The 25,842-nt window shown below is 41.7% G+C and overlaps 1 protein-coding gene across 1 annotated transcript; it reads left to right on the top strand.

The window, feature by feature from the left end:
- Positions 1-24,581: 24,581 nt before the first annotated feature.
- On the top strand, positions 24,582-25,580 carry LOC133802288 (chlorophyll a-b binding protein of LHCII type 1). The gene has a single exon (XM_062240566.1). The coding sequence runs from the start codon at positions 24,671-24,673 to the stop codon at positions 25,466-25,468; it is 798 nt and encodes a 265-aa protein (XP_062096550.1). The 5' UTR covers positions 24,582-24,670; the 3' UTR covers positions 25,469-25,580.
- Positions 25,581-25,842: the final 262 nt, after the last annotated feature.

Genomic DNA, 25,842 nt, shown 5'->3' with positions numbered 1-25,842 from the left:
TACACATCCATCATGCCTCATGAATAACCATGCATGTCACTATGGGGTGCAATTTTCTTACCTCTGATTCGAGCGCGAATGAATAAAAGAACAACCCTTGAGAACGATCTGACTTTTAGCCCTTTAGCGGTCACCTAGTCATAACCAAATATGGGACACCATCAATAAAATGAACAACAAGGGTTCCCAAACCAAGATCTAGCCTCCGGGACATCAATCCCCACTAATCTGGGTAGTATGAACAATCCTGAGGCCTAAAACCAAGTTCCCGAGGTCAAAACACTCAAACGAGCTAAAAACTACCCAAGAGCCGCGACCCTAGCACCTTGAGTCGCAGCCTCCCAGCCACACCAGCAGCAAGGGCCGCGACGCCCCATACTCAGGGCCGAGGCGCCCAGCAAGGCCAAAACCTTACAGCTGCTTCTTTGAGCTTGGGCCGCGGCGCCCAAGAACAGGGTCGCAGCCCCCCACCCAGAACCAGCCATGAACCCGATTTCCTTCATTTCAAACCTTCCAGAACACATTCCTAAACACTTCCAAATCCAAAAATCAAAGTTCCCAAACTTCCCAATGATCCAAAACCATCAAATCCCGAGGCTCAAACGAACCAAAAACTCAACGATTCACAAAATCCACTTCGAAGCTTAGAAACTCTAAAAACTCAAAACTTAAAACTTAGATTACCTTTGATTGGGTTGTTTCTTGTCAAATCATTCGGTCAAGAAGCTTCTAATCTTTCCTAGGATCGCTATGCCTCGATCCTCACTTGATTCCGACTCCTAGAACTTAAGATTTCTTTGAAAATGCCTCGAATGGTAAAATGAACTAACAGGAAGAGAGAAAGTATTTTCTAAAGTACAGTTCTATCTGACAAGCTACTTCAAGCTTAAGTAGCCTCAAATAAAACCTAGTGCTCGGGGTCCCGAAAACACCCCTGGGGACATTATAGCCAAACTTCCAGAATTTCCTCCTGATCTCAATAACTCCCAATTTGTCATCAAATAACATTCTTATTACTCAATATCCTAATAAATGACCCCGTTATGAAAAAACTGTTAATTTATAATATAAGACCGTCTCATGCCGAATAGCTCGAATATATCTCCATAATAATGGGATCTCATCCATAATTCACAATATACACCAAAATACACAAATATGCCCTCAACGGGCCAAATTACCAAAACACCCTAATAATCAAATGTGGACCCACATGCATGCATATAGCATCATATTATAATATAATTCACATAATCATTTAATAGCATAATTAAACAGTTATGGCCCTCCCGACCTACTAATCCAGCCATTAAACCGCATTGGGGATTTCGGGGCATTACAACTATCCCCTCCTTACAGGAATTTCATCCTCAAAATTTACCTGAACAGCTCGGGATACTCACTCTGCATATCTGACTCCAGCTCCCAGGTCGCTTCCTCGACCTTGATGTTCCTCCACAATACCTTAACCAAAGGTATCATCTTATTTCTAAGGACCTTGTTCTTTCTGTCAAGTAACTGAACTGGCTGCTCCTCAAATGAGAGATCTGCCTCAAGCTCCAAATATTCATACCTCAAAATATGATTCACATTAGATACATACCTCTGAAGAGCTGAAACATGAAACACATTATGCATGGCCGACAACACCAGTGGCAAAGCCAGCCTATAAGCCACCTGTCTAATCATTTCCAGGATCTCAAATGGACCTACAAACCTAGAGTTCAGCTTGCCCTTCTTCCCAAACCTTCTCACCCCTTTCCATGGCGAGACTCTAAGGAATACATAGTCTCCCACTTGGAACTCCACGTTCCTGCGCTTGGGATCTGCATAGCTTTTTTGTCTACTTTAAGAAGCGAGCATCCGAGCTCTAATCCTTTCAATGGCCTCATTGGTCCTCTGAACTGCCTCAGGACCCAAGTATCTCCTTTCACCTATCCCATCGCAATTAATGGAAGATCTGCACTTCCTACAATACATCATCTCATAAGGTGCAACTCCAATGGTAGACTGATAACTGTTGTTGTAGGAGAACTTTATCAAAGGTAGATACTTACTCCAAGATCCACCAAAGTCCAACACACATGCTCGCAGCATGTCCTCTAATATATGGATCGTCCTCTCAGATTTCCCATCTGTCTGAGGATGATAAGCAGTACTGAACTTCAATTGTGTCCCCATGGTCTTCTGTAAACTCCCCCAGAACTTGGAAGTAAAAGTGGGGTCCCAACCCGACACGATCGACCTTGACGCTCCATGAAGGCGCACAATCTCTCTCACATAGAGATCTGCATACTGATCAACTGTATAAGTAGTCCTCACTGGCAAGAAGTGAGCTGACTTGGTGTAGCGATCCACTATCACCCAAATAGAATCATGCTGACCAACAGTCCTGGGTAAGCCCACCATGAAATCTATTGTGATGTATTCCCACTTCCATGCTGGGATATCGAGAGGCTGCAATAACCCTGCCGGCCTCTGATGCTCAGCCTTGACTTGCTGACATGTCAAGCACTTAGCCACATATTCTACTACATCTCTCTTCATCCTTGGCCACCAGTACAACGATCTCAAATCCTGGTACATCTTCGTGGTGCTTGGATGCAAAGAGTAAAGTGTAGTATGGGATTAATCCAGAATCTCTCGCCTCAAAGCAGTGTCTAACGGAACACATATCTTCCCCTTGTATCTCAACAAGCCTAACTCAGACACTGTATAATCTCTAGATGCTCCAGCCAAAACATCCTCTCTGATCTTGATCAGCTGTGGATCACTCAACTGACCCTCCTTGATTCTCTCCAACAGTGTAGACTGTAGCGTAATATTTGCCAACTGGCCCACCAGCAACTCTATACCAGCTCTGGTCATATCATCTACTAACTTTCTGGCTATCAGCCTCATACCATAAATATGTCTCGGACCCTTCCAGCTTAAAGCGTCAGCTACCACATTGGCCTTTCCTGGATGATACAAAATCTCACAATCATAATCTTTTACTAACTCCAGCCAACGCCTTTGTCTCATATTCAAGTCTTTCTGGGTGAAGAAGTATTTCAAGCTCTTGTGGTCTGTATAGATCTCACACTTCTCTCTATAAAGATAATGCCTCCATATCTTTAAAGCAAATACCACAGCCGCCAACTCTAAATCATGAGTGAGATATCTCTTTTCATACTCCTTCAACTGACAAGAGGCATAGGCAATTACCTTTTCTGACTGCATCAGAACACAACCCAAACCCTGATGAGAAGCATCACAATAAATGACAAACTTCTTCTGATTTGTCGGGAGACTCAGAATCGGAGTTGTAATCAATCTCTGCTTCAGTTCCTGGAAGTTGTTCTCACACTTATCTGACCACACAAATTTCTGACTCTTGCGTGCAGCTCAGTCAATGAAGGAGCAATCTTTGAGAAACCTTCCATGAAACGCCTATAATAACCTGCCAATCCAAGGAAACTTCTAACCTCGAAAGCATTCTTTGGCCTTGGTCAATCTTTGACCACCTCAATCTTCGCTGGATCTACCTTAATCCCCTCCTTACTGACAATATGCCCAAGAAAGGATACCTGAGATAACCAGAACTCACATTTCTTGAACTTTGCAAACAATCTGTGTTCCCTTAGTCTCTGTAGAACCAACCTCAGATGCTGCTCATGCTCTAACTCAGACTGAGAATATACCAGAATATCATCGATGAAGACAATCACAAACTGGTCCAGATAATCCTTAAACACTCTGTTCATCAGATCCATAAAAGTAGCAGGGGCATTAGTCAATCCAAATGACATAACTAAGAACTCATAATGCCCATACCTGGTACGAAAAGCAGTCTTCAGTATATCTCCCTCCTTGACCCTCAACTGATGATAACCAAAACGAAGGTCGATCTTTGAGAATACCGTCTTTCCTTGCAACTGATCAAACAAATCATCTATCCTTAGCAAAGGATACTTGTTCTTAATTGTCAACTTATTCAGTTCTCTATAATCAATGCACATCCTCAGAGAAACATCATTCTTTTTCACAAACAAAACTGGCGCACCCCAATGTGAGAAACTAGGTCTAATAAAACCCAAGTCTAACAGTTCTTGAAGACTGTTCCTTTAATTCTTTTAACTCAGCTGGGGCCATTCTGTAAGGTGCTCTAGACACTGGCTCTGTTCCTGGTGCCAGTTCTATCACAAACTCTATCTCTCTATGTGGTGGCAACCCTGGCAAATCTTTTGGAAACACATCCAGAAATTCACAAACAAGTCTGGTCTCACTGGCATAACCTGAGTGGTATCAACCACATTGGCCAAGAAGCCAATGCAACCTCCTTGCAATAGATCCCTAGCCCTCAATACAAAAATCATAGGTATGCGAGGTCCATGCACAGTACCAACAAACACAAAAGGATCATCACCTTCAGGCTCAAAGGTGACCATCTTCCTCCTACAATCAATGGTTTCCCCATACTTCGCCAACCAATCCATACCCAATATCATATCGAAGTCAGTCATAACCAACTCTATCAAATCCACTGATAACTCTCTGCCCTCCACTGTCACTGGCAAAGATCTGACCCATCTCCTGGATACCACTAACTCTCCAGTGGGTAACAAAGTTCCAAACCCCACAGCATACAAATCACAGGGTATACTGTAATGCCCCGAATTCTCCGATGCGGTTTAATGGCGGGAATAGTAGGCCGGGAGGGCCATACTTGCTTAATTATGCCATTAATTGATAATATGCATGTATATGTGAATTATATTATGATATGATGTTATATGTGTGCATGTGGGTCCACATTTGAATATTATGATATTTTGATAATTTGGCCCTTAAAGGGTATATTTGTGAATTTGGGTGCATAATGTGATCTGTGAATGGGATTCCATTATTATGGAGATATATTCGAGCTATTCGGCATGAGATGGTCATATATAATGGATTAGCGATTTTTCATAACAGGGTCAATTTTGGGGTAATAGGAATGTTTATTTGATGATAAATTGGAAATATTTGAGATCAGGAGGAAATTTAAGAGGTTTTGACTATAATGTCCTGGGGGTGTTTTTGGGACCCCGAGCACTAGGTTTTATTTGAGGTTACTTAAGCTTGCAGTAGCTTATCATAGAACGTACGTTAGAAAACCTCTCGTTCTCCCTTTCGTTAGTTCATTTTACCGTTCGAGCCTTTTTGAAGAAATCTCGAGTTCTAGGAGTCGAAATAAAGCGAGGATCGAGGCATAGCGATCCTAGGAAAGATTAGAAGCTTCTTAACCAAAGGATTTGACAGAAAACAACCCAATCGAAGGTAATCAAAGTTTAAGTTTTGATTTTTTCGAGTTTTTAAGCTTTAAATTAGATTTTGTAAATTGTTGAGTTTTCGGTTCGTTCGAACCATAAGTTTTGAGGGTTTTTGTAACACCCCAAGTTGCTAATAAGGTTTGGGACCTTGATTAGTATGCCTGGAGGGCAATAAGTGAATTAATATGATAATACATGTGAATTTAAATGAATATGTGATTAGAGTGCATGTTTAGGTGGTATAAATATGCATGTGGACCCCGTTTGTATGCTAGGGGTAAATTAGTAATTTTAGCCCGCTGAGGGCATAAATATGATAAATGTGTTATGTGATTTGTACCACATGAGTGTGGTGATGTCAGTGTGATGCACGTGCCGAGACGGTCCTAGGGAGCTAATTAGTTTAAAAGTCACAACAGGATTAAATACCCGACTCGGGAGGAGCCTAGGGGTATTTTGGGGATTTTGTAAATTGAGTTCTTGTGAGTTAATTGTAACGCCCTGGTTACCCCATAACAGTTACGGTGAACAGTGAATCGGAAATTTGACTCGCTACCCGAGTCCTTTGGTTAAAAAAACGTGATCTAAGTGCTATTATCAGGTTAAGGTGAAAACCAGTAAAAAGGAAAGGATATATTCCATTAAGTAAATAAAATGCTCTTGAGCCTTTCAAAATGTTTACAAATAGTTCATAATACAAAAGAGTCTCTATTGTTTCAAATTTACAGTCCCCTACGGCCTAAGCGGCAAAAATAGGGTAAACCCCTAGTCCCTCTGAGAACTCCTTGATCGTGGCGGTCAAGCGGCCCTGTATGTACACAACATCGCCCAAGCTCTCCACTCAGGGTTGGGTAAGCTTCTCTTTCCCTTTACCTGCACCACAAAGCACCCATGAGCCAAAGCCCAGCAAGAAAACACAATAAAGGATGATATAATATCAACAACGGTCATAGTAACCACTCAGGACTATCAGTCCAAGCGAATAGGTGACAATAGCCAAAAGTCACAATAGTGAGCATCGCTCCCTCTAGCCATGTGACGATAGAGTCACCAGGGCTTAACTGGTAAGAAGTTCTTTCATAAGTTTGATCAGGACAGGTGTATGGTGATTGGTCACCAACATAACCTTCCTCTCGACTCTAGAGTCGAAGCTATGGACAACGTCCCCTAGCCATGTGAAAAATGGTCACCGGGGTCATATACCTTGGCTATAGACATCTGGTCGTAGACCAGGCAAGCGCTTATAAGTTCTTCAACCTTAGGGTCGGTCCCACATTAATGCCATGGAGCTATTCAATGCGTGGTCATCGACTTTAGAGTCGGTCCCTGACTAGTCAGTACCATAAACAAGTAATCAGCGATCACCAGCACATAATATGCAATCCATGTCCACATATATTAACCAACATGCCTCAATATCAAACCATGCATATCATATACCTATACAGGGTGCAGCTGTATTCATACACTGTTTTCTTACCTCTGGTTCGAGTGAGAATTATTATATGAACGACCCCTGAGAACGATCAACCTTTAAATTCCTTGACGGTCACCTGGTCATAACCAAATTATAGGATTCATTAATAAAAATGATAACTGAGGGTTCCCAAACCAAATCCCAGCCCCCGAGACATCAAATACTACCCAACCGGGTACTAGGTCCAACCCCGAGGCCTAAGGTTTGAATCCCCAAGCTAAAAATCACATTTTGGCAAAAATGACCTTAAGGGCCGCGGCCCTCCCCTTCTGCACCGCGGCGCGCCCTCAAACAGAGAGGGCTCCCCTCTGCCAAACGCCAAGGGCCGCGGCGCTCCCCTGCTGCGCCGCGGCGCCCAGCCCAGACCAGCAACTGACCACACACGAACCCAGTTTTTCCCCTGTGTTCTTTCCTCTCAAATCAGTCCCTCAAACCATCTTTAAACCTCCTCCAAACATTTAATTAAACCCCCAAACAACACCCATAGCTCACCCTCATCAAATCCCAATCAAACCAACACAAAAACTTCCTTTGATTCTCACTTCCCACATTAAGATCATGAACTGAAAACTAAAAGTAAAACAGAGCACCAGCTGTGATAAATGACCAAAACTCACCTTGAAACCTATTTTGAACCTCCCACACAAGCTAAATCAAGTGCACCAACCCAGCCTTTAAGTTTTCCCTTGGTTGAATCCACACCTAGAGCTCAAAACCTCAAAGGAGATAAGGGAGGAAATTGTGTACGGGAAGGATGAGGAAGTGTCTTTGTTTTGTTCTGTTTAAATCTACCACCTTCTATAGCCACTTAAGTCACATATATCCACCCCTAAAATGACCAAATTGCCCTTGTGTCACCCAAAGCTTCTCAAGCTATTCTAGGGGTAAAATTGGTACTTCTCGCTTAACCCGTTAATCATAATTAACGCTTCCCAATTCCCGCTAATCTCAATATCCTCAAACATCAATAATTCATATCCCGTTACCCTAAAATCCCTGGTAAGTCTATAACCACTAATATCACCCCGAGACTCACCCCGAGCCCCGAGCTCAAACCTGTTATGACCAAACCATTAAATCATGTTTAAAGATCATCTCATGTCGAAATACTCGAACCAATCCACATTATAATGTGGTCTCACAATATATCATAAGCACGCAAACAAATATTCAATTATACCCTCAACGGGCCAAATTACCAAAATACCCCTGTAAACAAATGTGGACTCACATGCATGCATTTAACATCATATTATAATATAATTCTCATAAACATGCATAAACACATTTAATAGCATAATTAAACAGTTATGGTCCTCCCGGCCTACTAATCCAGCCATTAAACCATAATAGGGAATCCGAGGCATTACATTAATGGTAACTGGTAATTTGGTAACTTGTGTAACCGTTAGTAACCACTGAGAGCAACAAGTTTAGGTGGAAGAAATGGTAGAATTGTAATATAGGTGAAAGGACAAGAGTGCCCTTGAGGTTTAGTTAGGAGAGGATAACTATGGGAGGATAGGATAGTAATTTGGCAAGATAAAGAACCTTCAGCTGAGGGAAAAGAGTCATCCACGTTTTACACTTAGGAATTATCTTGTTCTTGCTGAAATTGAAAGGAAACCTAGAGGAGGAAAGGGAAAACTAAGGGCAAACCACTTGGGATCAAGAAGAGAACTTAAGCTAAGGGAACTTGGAGGATTACTCAGTGAATTGAGGTAAGTAAATTCTATGTATGTGTTGTGGGATTTAGCTAAGAGTATCATGGAATTGGAACTGAGTTATGTGCTTTGTTTGGTAACCTTTGGGATAAATTGAGGTTAGGTTCAGCATGAGGTTGTGGTTTGAGCTTGGGATTTGATTGGGAAGAGCAGCTCAAAGTTGAACTCTTGATTGAGGTAAGAGTTCTAATATGTTTACATTTTGTGTCTGATGTGGTTTAAGATTTTGGAAGCAAGGTTTATATTTTTCAAGCTATGGTTTAAGTCTTAGAAGCCATGGTTTAGGTTTCTAAAATTTGAACTCAAGAGTAGATTTCTAGGTGTGATTGTGTAATTGAGTTTGTTTATGATGTTTATAGGCTGTTAAAGGGTTCATTTGGGGTTTTGAATTTATTTTGGGGCTTAGGTACTTGTTTGGGATGATTTGGAGTGGTTTAAGCTCGGGAAAAACGCAGGGGAAAACCCAGAAATCTGGGTTCGCGTAGGAGCGTCGCGACCCTGTTCTTTGGTGCCACGGTGCAAGCATGCATCAGGATTAGGGGAAGGCCACTGGGCATCGCGGCCCTTGAAGGGAGTGCCGCGGCCCTAGGCCATTTTTGACAGCCAAAATTGCATTTTTAGGGCTTTTACCCGGGGACTTGGGGGATGGTTCCAATGCATTGTTTTAGGGAATTAGAGGTCCCGAGAGTGCGGGATTGGTCCTGGGAAGTGGTTTTGGGATTGGTTAGTATTAAAAGTGTTTTATATGTGTTGTGACTAGGACTTTGGAGAGGCTCGTGATAGAGGACCGTGCTTGTGGCCTTGGTGCATCGGAAAGCTCGAGATACAGGTAAGAAGACTGTAACACCCGTAGAGCAGGGCGTGGGCCCATAGTGTTGTTGCAGGGCACGACCCTAGATTATATTACTGCTAGGATGTAGTTTTAAATGAATTATTATATGTTTGATTGTTGTTTGAGAATGCTATATGTGGTAATAGCAGAATGAACGACAAAGGAGCCAGGAACGGCGAAAGGCCGAGAACGGTGAAGGCCGAGAACGGCAGTGGGGCCGGGAATACCACTTAGCACATGGAGTGCTTGTGGTTAGGGTGAGACCCCAATGGATACATGGGATATCCTTACGGTGTAGACCGAGATCCCAGGCTTTGGTAATGCTTCTGGGACGGCATGGTCGTATATGTGTTTAGATCTTATGGATTATCTTATTAGACATGAGTTGTCTACTATAGTGATTGTATGATATGCATATGTTGTATGTTGTATGAATGATTTAAAACTACATCTTAGTGACTGAAAGGAACTGTCCCCATCTTAGTGACTTTTGCGACTGTCACCTATCTGATTTGGACTAATAGTCCTAAATGATTATTGTGATCATTGTTGATATTATATCATGCTATATTGTGTTTTCTTGCTGGGCCTTGGCTCATGGGTGCTATGTGGTGTAGGTAAAGGGAAAGAAAAGCTCACCCAGCCTTGAGTGGAGAGCTTAGGTGGTGATGTCTACATATGCAGCCGCTTGATCACCACGGCCAAGGAGTTCTTAGAGGAACTAGGGTGTCTAAGTTCAGAGCTATAAGTTCTGTATGATTATTATGATCATCATTTGATATTGTATGTTTGCTATATTATGTTTTCTCGCTGGGCTTTGGCTCATGGGTGCTATGTGGTGCAGGTAAAGGGAAAGAAAAGCTTATCCAGCCTTGAGTGGAGAGCTTAGGTGGTGATGTGTACATATGCAGCCGCTCGAACCCTATTTTTGCCGCTTAGGCCGGTTGGGTTGTAAATTTGAAACAGTAGTGGCCCTTCTGAGTTGTATATAACTTGTAAATGTTTTGATTTGCTCATGAGCAGTTATATACTTAATGAAATATACCATTTCCTTTTTATTGGTTTTTCACCTTAACCTGTTAACAACACTTAGAGCACGTTTTCAACCAAAGGACTCGGGTACCGAGTCAAATTTCCGGTTCACCGATCACCGTAACTGTTCTGGGGTAACCAGGGCGTTACATATACACAGTCTATCAATAATACTACTAGCAACAAAAGAATGTGTAGCACCAGAATCAATCAAAACATTATAAGGGGTTCCAGCACTAAGAAGATAACCTGTAACAACTGAGAGAGAAGCCTCAGCTTCTGCTTGTGTCAATGCAAACACTTAAGCTGGGGCCGAACTGTCCGCTTTCCTGGGTTCTTCTTTTCTTGCCTTAGAGCAATCCTTCTTAAAATGACCTACTGCTCCACACAAGTAGCAGGCCTTTGCCCTACACTCTCCCAAATGACGCCGCTTGCATCTAGGGCACTCAAGACTAGTCTTCCAGGCTTCACTATCACCTTGATGACCCATTGAAATACCACGGGGTCACCTATCAGGACCTGGAACTGGGAAGGTGTCAGGAACCTTCCTCTTCTGATCACTGGGGCCTACACCCCTACCATAACTCACAAATGGAGGACCTGTCCTCCTGAACTCTTTTCTGGCTGCACTATCTCGCCAGATCTTGTTCTCTGCACTCTCAACTGTGAGTGCCTTATTAACCACCTGTGCATAGGTAGTAACCCCAGCCACAGTGGTAATACGTACATCACGGGCTAATCTGGGCTGTAGCCCTTGCAGAAATCTCTCTCTTCTGGTCCCATTAGTGGGCACTAGCTCCATGGAAAATTTCGCCAAACGATCAAACTTTAAGGTATACTCAGTGACTGACAAACTTCCCTGAAGTAGCCTAATGAATTCCTCAGCTTTTGCTGCCCTAATAGCATCATTATAATATTTTTCGTTAAACAGAGTCTGAAACTCTTCCCAACTCAGGGCATTAACATTTTTGGTCTGGGTAATAGCCTCCCACCAGATTCGGGCATCCTCCCAAAACATATAAGTGGCACAGGCCACCCTCTCATTACCAGTCATCCCCATAAAATCAAGGATGGTGGTAATCATACTCATCCATTACTCTGCCTTGGCAGGATCTGCACTGCCCTCAAATACTGGAGGTTGTTGCTTCCTGAACCTTTCGTAAAGAGGCTCCCATTTATTTCCAACCTCAAGCAGCTGCTCAGCTACTGGCACCGACACAGGAGGTGCCCTTGATACACTGGCCACTGCAGGTGCTTGTTATTGTCTCAGGAGACGAAGTTTTTCCCCCTGTCTCAACACTGTTACCTGCAGATCACTAATTATTTGCTGCCAGTTTACAGGAGCTGGCTGTGGAATCTGTCCTTGGTCATTTTCTTGACCTTGATTGTTATTATTTTGGCCTTGTTCACTCTGGCAAGCTGACATATCTGTCTGCCCTGGATTCATTCTTATTAGCTTATACATTGCTGAAACAATGATCAATACGGTCAGTTAGGTAGTAATAACTAAACCTCTTATTGTCTTACGGTCCAAGAACAAGCAGAAAATTAGCATACTCCATAGTCGCACAAATATACAATTGGATACATAATTCTAGCATTTAGCATATAACATGTATCAGATAATAATTCACAATGAACAATACTGATGAGTATGTTCCAACAATTTCAGTACTACTTAGCACACAGTTGCTGAGAATGTATTATTCAGGGCACAGGTTTAACATGGTGTCTCATGCATACAGGTAAAACATATATACTATATTTAAGCAGTTATACATATAACTACATAAATAGTTACCAAACCATGAGTCGAGCTTGACTTCTGTGATGCGTGTACATGCCCAGCTAGTCTACAGGAACCCTAACCTTGGCACGCTTTGATACCAAGTTATAACTCCCTGGTTACCCCAGAACAGTTACGATGAACGGTGAACCAGAAATTTAACTCGCTACCTGAGTTCTTTGGTTAAAAACGTGCTTCTAGGTATTATTAACAGGCTAAGGTGGAAAACCAATCAAAAGAAAATGATATATTTGATTTAATACATAAAACTGTTCATGGGCCCATCAAAAACATTTACAGTTTATTTACAACTCAAAATGGTCATTACTGTTTCAAATTTACAAACCCACCAACTTAAGCGGCAAAATAGGGTAAACCCCCTAGCTCCTCTGAGAACTCCTTGGCCGTGGTGGTCAAGTGGCCGCATATGTACACAACACCACCTAAGCTCTCCACTCAAGGCTGGATAAGCTTTTCTTTCCCTTTACCTGCACCACATAGCACCCATGAGCCAAAGCCCAGCGAGAAAACAAAATATAGCAAACATACAATATCAAATGATGATCATAATAATCATACAGAACTTATAGCTCTGAACAGATGAGTAAATATCACTTTGTGTTTACAATAACCATGAATGAGCTTACAGCTCTAATCAGATGAGTGATTCAATAGTTGAGGTTCTGGTAAACCATACTGAGTGACTGACAAGCAAGTCACTAACTTAAACAAATGAGTGACTGCTGGGTAAGTCACTAGGTTTAAACAGATGAGTGACTGCTGGATAAGTCACTAGCTTAAACAGATGAGTGACTGATGGGTAAGTCACACAAGCGCTTTTAGTTTTCATTGAACTTGAGGTCGATCTGGCATTATCGCTCTTCTGAGTCATTCAATGTAGATGTTGATTAGATCTAATCTTTGTTGGCTTGCGTTGAACACGCTAAGGCCATTCCTGACTTATGAGTCAGCACTGTGTGACCAGTGCCTAGTGCCACTGCCGAACTTGACTAATGAGTCATAGCTTCACAGTTGGTGCTGACACCTTTGCCAATTCTGACTAATTAGTCAGTGCCATGCACAAGTGAGCAAGATTTGCTAAGCATTCAATAATCAATCCATGTCCACATTTACACATCCAACATGCCTCATGAATAATCATGCATGTCACATATGGGGTGAAGTTTTCTTACCTCTGATTCGAGCGAGAATGAATAAAAGAACGACCCTTGAGAACGATCTGACTTTTAGCCCTTTAGCGGTCACCCAGTCATAACCAAATATGGGACACCATCAATAAAATGAACAATAAGGGTACCCAAACCAAGATCTAGCCTCCGGAACATCAATCCCCACTAATCCGGGTAGTAGGAACAATCTCGAGGCCTAAAACCAAGTTCCCAAGGTTAAAACACTCAAACGAGCTCAAAACTACCTAAGAGCCATGGCCCTAGCACCTTGAGCCGCAGCCTCCCAACCAAAACAGAAGCAAGGACCACGGCGCCCCATACTCAGGGACGCGGCGCCCAAGAACAGGGTCGCAGCCCCCCACCCAGAACCAGCCATGAACCCGATTTCCTTCATTTCAAACCTTCCAGAACACATTCCTAAACACTTCCAAATCCAAAAATCAAAGTTCCCAAACTTCCCAATGATCCAAAACCATCAAATCCCGAGGCTCAAACGAACCAAAAACTCAACGATTCACAAAATCCACTTCGAAGCTTAGAAACTCTAAAAACTCAAAACTTAAAACTTAGATTACCTTTGATTGGGTTGTTTCTTGTCAAATCATTCGGTCAAGAAGCTTCTAATATTTCCTAGGATCGCTATGCCTCGATCCTCACTTGATTCCGACTCCTAGAACTCAAGATTTCTTTGAAAATGCCTCGAATGGTAAAATGAACTAACAGGAAGAGAGAAAGTATTTTCTAACGTACAGTTCTATCTGACAAGCTACTTCAAGCTTAAGTAGCCTCAAATAAAACCTAGTGCTCGGGGTCCCGAAAACACCCCCGGGGACATTATAGCCAAACTTCCAGAATTTCCTCCTGATCTCAATAACTCCCAATTTGTCATCAAATAACATTCTTATTACTCAATATCCTAATAAATGACCCCGTTATGAAAAAACCGCTAATTTATAATATAAGACCGTCTCATGCCAAATAGCTCGAATATATCTCCATAATAATGAGATCTCATCCATGATTCACAATATGCACCAAAATACACAAATATGCCCTTAATGGGCCAAATTACCAAAACACCCTAATAATCAAATGTGGAGCCACATGCATGCATATAACATCATATTATAATATAATTCACATAAACAGGCACATAATCATTTAATGGCATAATTAAACAGCTATGGCCCTCCCGGCCTACTAATCCAGCCATTAAACCGCATTGGGAATTTCAGGGCATTACAGTTCCAGATTGGTGCGTGAGGATTCGATGGGATAATTGTCGTATTTAGGGAGTTAAGCGTGCAACGAGATTAAGGTAGAGATAGAAGTGATATCTGGGACATTATGAAGAATGACACTAGTTCAGCGGGAAGAATTAAGCTTCAGTTGAAGAGGTGTTTGACTTGAGGGTTGATCAGGCGAAGCATCTTATCATGGGATACGCCAATACAGTTTGACAAGAAAAGGGCCAAGTCTACGAGGATATGTATCGCATGTAGGTAGTCAAGGAATTGTTAGGGATATGTATCCATTGCCTAGAATAAAGGCTTCATTACTCGATTGCAAGGATAGGACAATGTTTTCAAGAATTACCTAGATGAGGATCAAGACAAGAAACGTTTCAAGAATTTCCTCTTACACTAGGTAGGCTATGATGGATTATTGGTAAAGGATTTTAAACTGACCAATTCTTCAACGGCCCGAGTAAGTTCGTTAAGCAGAGAGTACGGGGATGATGTTGATGAGTCATATTCAAATTGATCAAGGATGTTTCAGACCACTCCCAGCTAGAAGCAGAACACGAATACACCTTTATTGGTAGTACCAAGGCTAAGGAAACAGGGTTACAGGTAAGGTTCCAAGAGGCACAAGTGTTGATTTCTCTAGAAGATGTTCAAGGTCATGTTATGGGAAGTAATGGGATCATGTATAGGGTAATTAAGATGGAAACCATAAGGAAATTACTAAAGGAACGCCTTAGGGGCAAAAAGCATAGTGAAACTAGAGGGACACATAGACTACTACATGAGGCATCTTCGAACACATCTATAATGCCCCGAATTCTCTGATGTGGTTTAAAAGCGGGATTAGTAGGCCGGGAAGGCCATACTTGTTTAATTATGCCATTAAATGATTATATGCATGTTTATGTGAATTATATTATAATATAATGTTAAATGCATGCATTAAGGTCCACATTTCTTAACAGGGACATTTTTGGTGATTTGGCCCATTGGGGGCATAATTGTATATTTTGGGTGCATGCTTGTGATTGATTGTGAGGCCATATTATAATGTGGATTTGTTCGAATTATTCGGCATAAGACGATATTAGAATATAAAATATCGATTTGGTCATAACAGGTTTAGGCTCGGGGCTTGAGGTGAGTTTCGGGGTGATTTTAATGATTAGAGCGTTACTGGGAATTAAAGGGTAACGGGATTTGAATTATTGGTGTTTGAGATTATTGAGAATAGCGAGAATTGGAGAGCGTTAATTATGATTAATGAGATAGGTTAGAAATGACAAATTTTCCCTCAGGGAGACTTTAGAAGCTTTAAATGACCTAGGAGCATTAGGGTCATTTGATTTAGGATATACATGGTTTAGGTTGGCTGTAGAAACAAAACAAAACAGAACAAAAAAAATAGAGCAAGGCTTCTTCTTCCCATACATCACCTTTCCTCTTTCTTCCTTTGAAGTTTTTGGTCCCAAATTGAAGAATCAAGCTAGGAAATCAAAGCCTGGAGGTTATAAAATTAGTTCATCTACTAAGGAGGATTCAAAATCAGCTGAAGGTAAGAAATTGTCCATGAATTCCAAGTGTTACTTTGTTTTTCTTTTAGTTTTCAGCTTATAGATTTTGATGTGGATAGTTGGAATCAATGGGATTTTTTGTGTATGATTGATTGGGTTTCGGTAAGGGGTGATGTAGGTGAGGTTTAGGGGTTGAATTTGATGTTTTGGTAAGGTTTGGGATTGGTTTAGAAGGTTGGTTTCAAGGAAAAACGTAGGGGAGGAAATCTGGTTTTTGCTGAATTGCAGAAAAGAGACGCGGCACGGCTAGGGTGAGCCGCGGCCCACGGTGCATGCTGGGGAAGAGCCGCGTCTATCTGAGGGGAGGGCCACGGCGCGGCTAGGGAGGGTCGCGGCCCTTAGAGGCATTTTTGGCCAGAAATGAGTTTTTGGCTTGAGGATTCAAGCCTTAGGCCTCAGGATCAATCCTACTACCCGGTTTACTAGGATTCAATGTCTTGGAGGCTAGGTTTGGGTTTGGGAACCCTTTGTTATTCACTTTATTGATGGAATCCCATAATTGGTTATGACCAGGTGACCGTTAAGGAACAAAAAGGTTGATCGTTCTCAAGGGTCGTTCTTATTATATTTCTCGCTCGAACCTGAGGTAAGAAAACTGCACCCTGTGTATATATGACATGTGTGGTTGTTATTGAGGCATGTTGATTGATAAATGTGGACATGGATTGAATATTAAATGTTAGGGAATGTTGTTTACTTGTATATGGTACTGACTAGTCAGGGACATTGACCTAAGAATCAGAACTGGCATAAGCGTCTTGAACGCAGGGCCGAATGAAGATTAGATCTAATCGATATCGGCGTTGAATGACTCATATGGGGCATTAATGCTGGACCGACCCTAAGGTCGATGAAACTTATAAGTGCTTGGCTAGTCTAAGACTAGTTATGGAGAGCCAGGGCCAAGGGCCCAGGTGACTGTCTGTCACATGGCTAGGGAACGATGTTCCATAGTTATGACTCTAGAGTCATGAGGAAGGTTATGTTGGTGACTAATCACCATGCACCTATCTTGTTTAAGCTAGTGAAAGGTTCACTTATCTGTTAAGCCCTGGTGACCCTATCATCATATGGCTGAAGGGAAACTGTCCCCATCTTAGTGACTTTTGCGATTGTCACCTATTTGGTTGGTCTGATAGTCCTGAGTGATTATTATGATCATTGTTGATATTATATCATGCCTTATTGTGTTTTCTTGCTGGGCCTTGGCTCATGGGTGCTATGTGGTGCAGGTAAAGGGAAGGAAAAGCTCACCCAGCCTTGAGTGGGGAGCTTAGGTGGTGATGTGTACATATGCGGTCGCTTGACCACAACGGCCAAGGAGTTCTCAGAGGAACTAGGGTGTCTACCCTATTTTTGCCGCTTAGGCCGGCGAGGTTGTAAATTTGAAACAGTAGTGGCCATCTTGAGTTGTAAATAACTTGTAAATGTTTTGATTAGCTCATGAGCAGTTTATATACTTAATAAAATATATCATTTCCTTTTTATTGGTTTTCCACCTTAATCTGTTAATAACACTTAGAGCACGTTTTTAATCAAAGGACTCGGGTAGCGGGTCCAATTTTCGGTTCACCGATCACCGTAACTGCTCTGGGGTAACCAGGGCGTTACAATTGTGACAGTCAGAATCCCGTGATCTGTAAGGGGAAAGATCAGGTAAGCTGTGCAATCCCACACCGCCTGGGGAAGGTAAAGTGTGATGATTCTAAGACTGTGTAGGTATGGGACTACACAGTTGAAGAGGGCTTAAATGGATTGATGGGTACTACCTATATCAAGAAGATGCATCTTCTTTTCGATAGCCCATCACTTGAGAACTCCAAAGTTAAGCGTGCTTGGCCTGGAGTAATCTAAGGATGGGTGACCTCTTGGGAAGTTTTCCTAGGAAGTGTGCGAGTGAGGACAAAGCACACTGGAAAGACTCGTGTTGGTTTGTAGGGCCAGTAGTCATTCCAGAAAGCAGCCATAGTGTTGTGAGGCGTCACAACATCCATACTGACTGAGGTAACATGGGAACATAAAGTTGATTTGAATAGATGGTTGTGTACCAGATTTTTAGAAGTTGGTATAAAGATTGATTCACATGTCACAGTATTAGAGATTGTATGTATGGACTGGTACAGGAGAACGATGCGAGAGACATCGTCCTTGCTTAGAATGTGGAGTTTCGGTGCAGTATGTTATGATTTAAGGTGTGTCGTGTGTAACTAAAAGAGTAATTTGCACCTCACAGTGGGTGGCAAGTTGTCATGCTAGTTAACCACGGTCAGAATGAAGTAATGACTAAGTTTGATTTGGAACTTGCAATTGATAATTGGCAAATATATTTTTGTGAATGAACAGTGAAACACAAAAAGAGGATCTTATAGGAAAGGTTAAGAATCCTACTACTTTGGAATAAATGAGTTAAGTTATGCGGATCAGATGAGTGATCCGAAGGATATTGGCATTGAGGGGAAGATGTGGGATGAACCTTAAATTACCCCTTACAGTTATTACATCCAGGAAGTTGAATGGGTGCTGAGACTACACTTTGTACCCTAGTTCAAAAATGGCTCAAAGGACCAATTAAATTATTAGGAACGTTGAGGGCAGGAGTGCCTGCGTTATTACAAGGACATACGAGTTCGCAAGTTTAGATATGGGAACGAGGAGTTCCGAGATTGAGAACTTTATGTCCTCCGTGTATTATGAACTAACAATATACAATAGTTCAGGAAGGAAAGGGGAATTGACTTAGGTTTGTGAGATCCTAATAGGGATTAGGCTAGGGGCCTATAGTTTGGCCTTACCCCAGTACGGGTAGAGGCTTACGAGATGTTCCTGGTGCCAATGTTGAAGAAAGGTGTGACAGTTAGAATCCCGTGATCCGTAAGGGGAAAGATCGGGTAAGCTGTGCAATCCCACACCGCCTGGGGAAGGTTAAGTGTAATGATTCTAAGACTGTGTAGGTATGAGACTACACAGTTGAAGATGGCTTAAATGGATTGATAGGTACTACCTATACCAAGAAGGTGCATCTTCTTTTCGGTAGCCCATCACTTGAGAACTCCATGGGTAAGCGTGCTTGGCCTGGAGTAATCTAGGGATGGGTGACCTCCTGGGAAGTTTCTCCAGGAAGTGTGCGAGTGAGGACAAAACACGCTGGAAAGACTCGTGTTGGTTTGTAGGGCCAGTCATCATTCCAGGAAGCAGCCATAGTGGTGTAGGGCGTCACAAAAGGGGTTACAAGTACAACCCCTGATTGGGTAAGGAGACCCTGGAAATTTAGTGGAACTTACTGTGTAAGGAAAAGCCAGTGGAATTATGGATAAAAGAGAGGAAGTCTTACAGATTAAGACTATTATTCTTGTGAGAATGTTGCAAGTAGTGACCAAGCAAAGGACCTGATTCTGGGGTTATAGTCAGGTTTGTGGGATTAGTGTTCCGAGGTGTGTGAATAAATTTCGAGGACAAAATTTTGATAAGGAGGGGATGGTTGTAGCGTCCCAAATTTGCTAATAAGGCTTAGGGCCTTAATTAGCGTTCTTGAAGGGAAATAATTGATTTAATTACGTTAATATGTGAATTTGATGTTATGTGATTAGAAATGCATGTTTAGGCGAATTAAAAATGCATGTGGGACCCATTTGGCTATTAGGGGCATACTTGTAATTTTTAGCCCATTGAGGGCATAAATGCAATATTTGTGTATATTGTGATTGATAGCACGAGTGAGTGGTGATATATTTATGATGCACGATCTGAGACTATCTTAGGGAGCAGTTTAGATAGAAAGTCACAACGGGGTCAAATACTCGGCACGGGAGGAGCCTAGGGGTATTTTGGGAATGTTATACGTGTTCGTGGTTTATCGAGTAATGGGTAATAATTTAGCTATGATTTGGACATGTCGGGATTAAATAGGGATTTACGGGAACATTCGAGGAATTGGCGAGATTTGACAATTGACAAAATTGCTCTTGGTGGCATTAAAGGGTTTAGAATGGATTGAAGGGTATTTTGGGTCTTAGGCAGCTGGGGTTACACTTAGTCTCTAATACATTCTAGAAAGGAAAAGAAAGAAGAAGCAAAAACATATAGTCTTTCTCTGCTCTCTCTCTCTCTCTCTCAGTCGGTTCTCATTTCTCTCACTTGGGAGCTTGGGAATTTTGGAGAATTCTTGAGGATTTCTGCTGAAGATTGGTGAGTGCAAGCTTGAGGAGTTAAGGAAATAGTTCAGGCCGAAACTATCACAAAGGTAAGAACTAGAACTGGTTTTATGTTGAGTTTCTATGCTTTGATTGGGGTTTTGGGGATTGGAACCTTAGATGATGAAATTTAAGTTATAGAAGGTTATTGTTTAGTTTCTTTAAGCTTATGTGCTGCTTTGAGTTTGGTATGAGTGGTTTGGGACTAAATTCTGACTTTAGGTATTGATTTGGGTTGATTTCAGAGGAATTGGCTTGAGAAAACACAGGGGAATTTCTGGGTTTCGGGCTTGAGCCGCGACCTTGTTCATCAAGCGCCGCGGCCCGCTTTAGTTTATAGGCAAGGGGACTTCGAAAAATTGCCCAAGCGTCGCAGTGCAAGGTTTAGAAGTCGCGGCCCGTGTCTCTCAGCAGAAAGGCATTTTGCATCTGACTTGGGGCGCGCCACGACCTTTAAGGGGGGCTGAGCCGCGACCCAAATACAGAATTTTGACGTTTTGAAGGCTTTTAACTCGGGAACTCAAATGTTAAGGCTCGGGATGGTTTCTACTACCCAGTTGGGTAAATCCAAGGTCCCTAAGGCTAGATTTATGTTCCGAGGCTATTTATTGGATTATAATTTGATGAATGGATATTATGAACATGTTGTGACTAGGTTTTCAACGAGGCTCGTGATAGAGGACTATGTTAGGGATTGCGGTGCTCAGATAGCTTGGGACACAGGTAAGAGAACTGTTTGTACCCGTAGAGCTATATGGTGTGTATGATGTATGTGTTGCTTATAATTGTTATGTCAAACATGTGATTGTGATTGATCGACAATAGCCGAAAGCGGCAAGAGCCAGGAGCGGCAAGAACCGGGATCAGTAAGAGCCTGGAGTGGCAAGGGGCCGGGAACGGCGTTGAGCACGCGGAGTACAGGCCGTTAGGGCGAGACCCTCGTAGGATGATGGAGTCATCCTCTCGGTGGAGACCATGAACCCAGGGCCTGGTAAAGTGCCTGGGACGGCATGGACGCTATGTGTTTAGCCTGTCAGCTGTTTTGTTATACGCTGTTGTAGTATTGAGCTGCTGTGTTAATATACTGTTGTATTATTATGTTGTCGTGTTATCTTACTGTATTGGGTTATTGTACTGCTGTACCATTAGGTTGTTATGCCATTGTGCTTTTGAGTTGTTCTAATGCTATGTCGTTGTGCATGCTAGTAGGATCTAGTATTTGTTTGTTGCTCTGATTGAGTATGTTTTGTTGGGATACATTATTATTGCATGTTGTGCTTGAAGTTCTCTTGCTGGGCCTCGACTCACGGGTGCTCTGTGGTGCAGGTAAAAGCAAGGAAATTGGGTCAAACAACCATGAGTTGGAGGGCAATGAGCGGTGTGTACATGTTTGGCCTACCTGGGCACCACGTTTATGGATTATTTTAAGGAACACGTGGTAAACATTCGGTTTGGTCGCTTAGGACAACTATACTGTACCTTTGGATTGTAAAAGTATTTCAATACAGTGTTTGTGATCCCGATGTAACATTTTTATGAATTTCAATGAAAGACCAACTTTTGTACTTAATGTTATTAAATGAGTCTTTATTTTTATTCAATCACTTTTTTAACCTAAAACCCCGACTAACGAGCTAATGGCACATTTATAAATCACATGGTAACAGCTCTACGGAAGTAGGGTGTTACAAGGACCATAATTGATGCAGCAACGGATGGAGCATTTATGAACAAAAATTCTAATGAGGCCTACGACCTGTTAGAGGAAATGGCCATGAATAATTATAATTGGCCTACAGAGCGTGAAACACAAGAAAGTGGCAGGAGTTTTAGAAGTTGACCCTATTGCTCTGCTTACTGTGCACGTTTCATCTTTGACCAAGCAACTAAAACAAAACAACATATCCGCTCAGGCGATGCATGTACAGAACGCTTATGGCTGTGAGATTTGTGGAGGTCTTCATCCTCATGAGCAATGCCCAATTACTGCCAGTTGCCCATTTGTTGTAAATAACATGTCGTTGGAGCAGGCTCATGCTATAGGTAATTTTCCAAGACCATCCAACAATCCATATTCCATGTCATATACCATAGCTTGGAGAAACCACCCTAACATGTCTTGGAAAAACAACCAAGGAGTACAACCACCATACCTTCAGAATCTGCTTCAGTACCCACCTCACCAACCAACATATGGGCTTAACCCTAGACCCTACTATGATCCTCGCCCATCCCAACCACCACCACACCATCCAGTGAACCCATCAACAACACATCCTGACCAGTTGAACCAATTCATGACAGAGACAATGTCTTCAATAAAGAATTTGGAGACACAAATAGGCCAGCTAGTGAAGTTAATGTCAAATAGGGCTCATAAGAATTTACCGAGATCCACTGTGGTAAATCCCAAGGAGCAATGTCAAGCGATCACTTTGAGGAGTGGTATCAAGTATGAGGGGCCTACAGCTCAAGATGAAGTGGAGAAGGCACGGGATCAACAAGTAGCTAGCCCAGAGCAAGAGAAGGTTACTAAAGATCTTCAGAAGAAAAGGAAAGACAAGCCTATAACAGTGGAGCCTACACCAAAAATACCATATCCTCAAAGGTGAATATTGACAAGTAGTTTTCTAAATTTCTCGAGGTATTCAAGAAACTTCACATCGACATTCCTTTTGCCCATGTCAGGTGGCGTTGTGGGAATACCGATTGTTGAGTGTACAAACTCGACACCACTAATCAAGGTTCATCAAAAGATGTCAGATGATCGTCGGGTGGCCCGGAATTACAGTTACTAACATTTGGTGGCTATCCTAGATTCGAGAACTGAAATCATAGACCTAGGGGACGAGTGAGGGAAGAGAGCTCCTTTGGATGTGGCCTCACCTGGAGAGGTCCCACCCCTGAGGACGAACCTCGGAGGGTGACCTCACTCAGAGACATTCACGGCTTACCAGCTGGTCCAGTAGGTGGCTTCAAGGAACCCTCGCCCCGAAAACAGGCATCGGAGATGTCCATGACTCGTCCGAACAAGGCTCCCCAGAGAGGTTGCATTCCGAGTACCTCGCGACTTACCTCATTACTAATAACTATTAACTGCCACGTGTCCGGAAGTGAAAATACGGACAACAATTATATTAATAAAAATTTAAATTTAAATGTTATAAAATAACATTATTATAATAATATATAATACAAGACAAGATATTTAATAATATACAAAACTATATATTTAATAATTATATTAATTTAAATTTAAATATTATTATAATAATATATAATCTTAATTTTATAAATTTTTGATAGAATAAATATTTAGTAATTATATTAATATGAATTCACATATTATAAAATATTATTATTATAATAATAATAATAATAATAATATATAATACATAATTTTTAAAAAGAAAACATGTTATTTTTTTATTACTTAATCTAACTTATATATATATTCATATTAAATAATAAAAAATATTATAAATACTTTATATATATATATGTAAGTGTCGTATGTGTATAAATAATATGCCTTATGTAATTACATAATAAATTAAAATAAATGTTCATGTACATCAATTTATAAATTATATTGATTTTCTTTCTATTTTTTTCTTAAATTTAAAAAAAAAATTCTATTTTGGCCCCCCTTAATTTTTTTTTTGCACATTGGCCTCCCTTAATTTGACATGCTGGTTCGTCCCTTCTTGCACCTAGTTTATATATTAATATTAATATATATATATATATATTCTTTCATATACTCTCCATGCATTGTGCCACGTGGACATCAATCACATCGTTCATTAATTTTCATAATAAAAAAAACACATGCAAAGAAAGAGGAGTAATATTGTCCTTGGAAAAACTAGTTTGAACCCTATATTGCATAGTATGATGGTGATATTCTATCTGTCTATCGTGCATGGATAGTTGTTTCACAAAAGTTCTATACCAAGGCCAAAAAAATATTGTTAAAAAAAGTAAAAGAATGAGATAACTATGTGATGAGTGTAATCCTAAAGCTGTATACGTGGAGAGCAATGATTGGTTGGAGTCTCATAAATGAATCTAAGAAGTTGGTGGAGGAGAGAAAGCCATATAGGCATCCAAAAACAAAACCAAAAATCTTGAGAGTCCAATGAGAATGAAGATAAAGATACCATAAGATAAGGAACATTACTATCATGCACCAACACCACCCATATTAATATGTGACAAAATTTACCAAAGTTTCTCATTCCAACACTTGCTCACATATCCAACCCCCTACAACAAACACATTTGGTGAAGCTCTTACTTTGTTTTCAAACTCTCAACCATGTCTGCCTCCACCATGGCTCTCTCCTCCCCGGCTTTCGCCGGAAAGGCCGTCGAGCTGGCGCCGACCGCCAACAAAATCTCCGGTGGGGGACGTGTCAGCATGAGGAAATCCGCCTCGAAGCAGGTGTCATCCGGAAGCCCATGGTACGGCCCAGACAGAGTTAAGTACTTGGGCCCGTTCTCTGGTGAGCCCCCAAGCTACTTGACTGGTGAGTTCCCTGGTGACTATGGTTGGGACACTGCTGGGCTTTCAGCCGACCCAGAAACCTTTGCCAAGAACCGTGAGCTGGAGGTCATCCACAGCAGATGGGCCATGCTTGGAGCCTTGGGCTGTGTCTTCCCAGAGCTGCTGTCCAGGAACGGCGTGAAGTTTGGTGAGGCTGTGTGGTTCAAGGCTGGGTCACAGATCTTCAGCGAGGGAGGGCTTGACTACTTGGGGAACCCAAGCTTGGTCCATGCACAGAGCATCTTGGCCATTTGGGCCACCCAAGTGATCTTGATGGGAGCTGTTGAGGGTTACCGTATTGCTGGTGGGCCTCTTGGTGAGGTGACTGACCCAATCTACCCAGGTGGCAGCTTTGACCCATTGGGCCTGGCTGATGACCCAGAGGCATTTGCTGAGCTCAAGGTTAAGGAGCTCAAGAATGGTAGGTTGGCTATGTTCTCCATGTTTGGATTCTTTGTTCAGGCCATTGTCACTGGAAAGGGTCCTTTGGAGAACTTGGCTGACCACCTTGCTGACCCAGTCAACAACAATGCCTGGTCATACGCCACCAACTTCGTCCCCGGAAAGTGAAGAGTTTAGGGAGTTGTTATTGTTCATATTTGATAATGTATGGGTTATCTTTTCTTTGTTTGGTGATGCTGTAAATGTGTTGAGAATCAATGAATTAAGAGCGTATTGTGAATTTTGTGTGCTAATATTTAGTCTCGTTTTACTTTCACATTTTTTAATGTATTATCAACGAATTAATTTATTTAAAGATGTCAAGAATGAGAGAAAAATATTTAATAAAAATACAAAAAAATTGTGGCGATTGGTTCCACTTAGAAGAATTGTTAGATACATATTTGGGGTTAGGAATGGCCAGTTTCAATATTCTGTACAATAAATAATATAACAGAAAATTAAAAGGATAAAACAGAAACATACAATTATGATTAAAAAAA

The sequence above is a fragment of the Humulus lupulus genome, chromosome 9, assembly GCF_963169125.1.
Source record: "Humulus lupulus chromosome 9, drHumLupu1.1, whole genome shotgun sequence".
In the NCBI taxonomy this organism is placed as follows: domain Eukaryota; kingdom Viridiplantae; phylum Streptophyta; class Magnoliopsida; order Rosales; family Cannabaceae; genus Humulus; species Humulus lupulus.
The sequence above is the reverse complement of the archived record's forward strand: the minus strand, read 5'-3'. Positions and strand labels throughout refer to the sequence as shown.

Bases quoted from the DNA above. Each gene is read 5' to 3' on its own strand.
- LOC133802288 (XM_062240566.1), top strand. From the start codon at position 24,671: ATGTCTGCCTCCACCATGGCTCTCTCCTCCCCGGCTTTCGCCGGAAAG.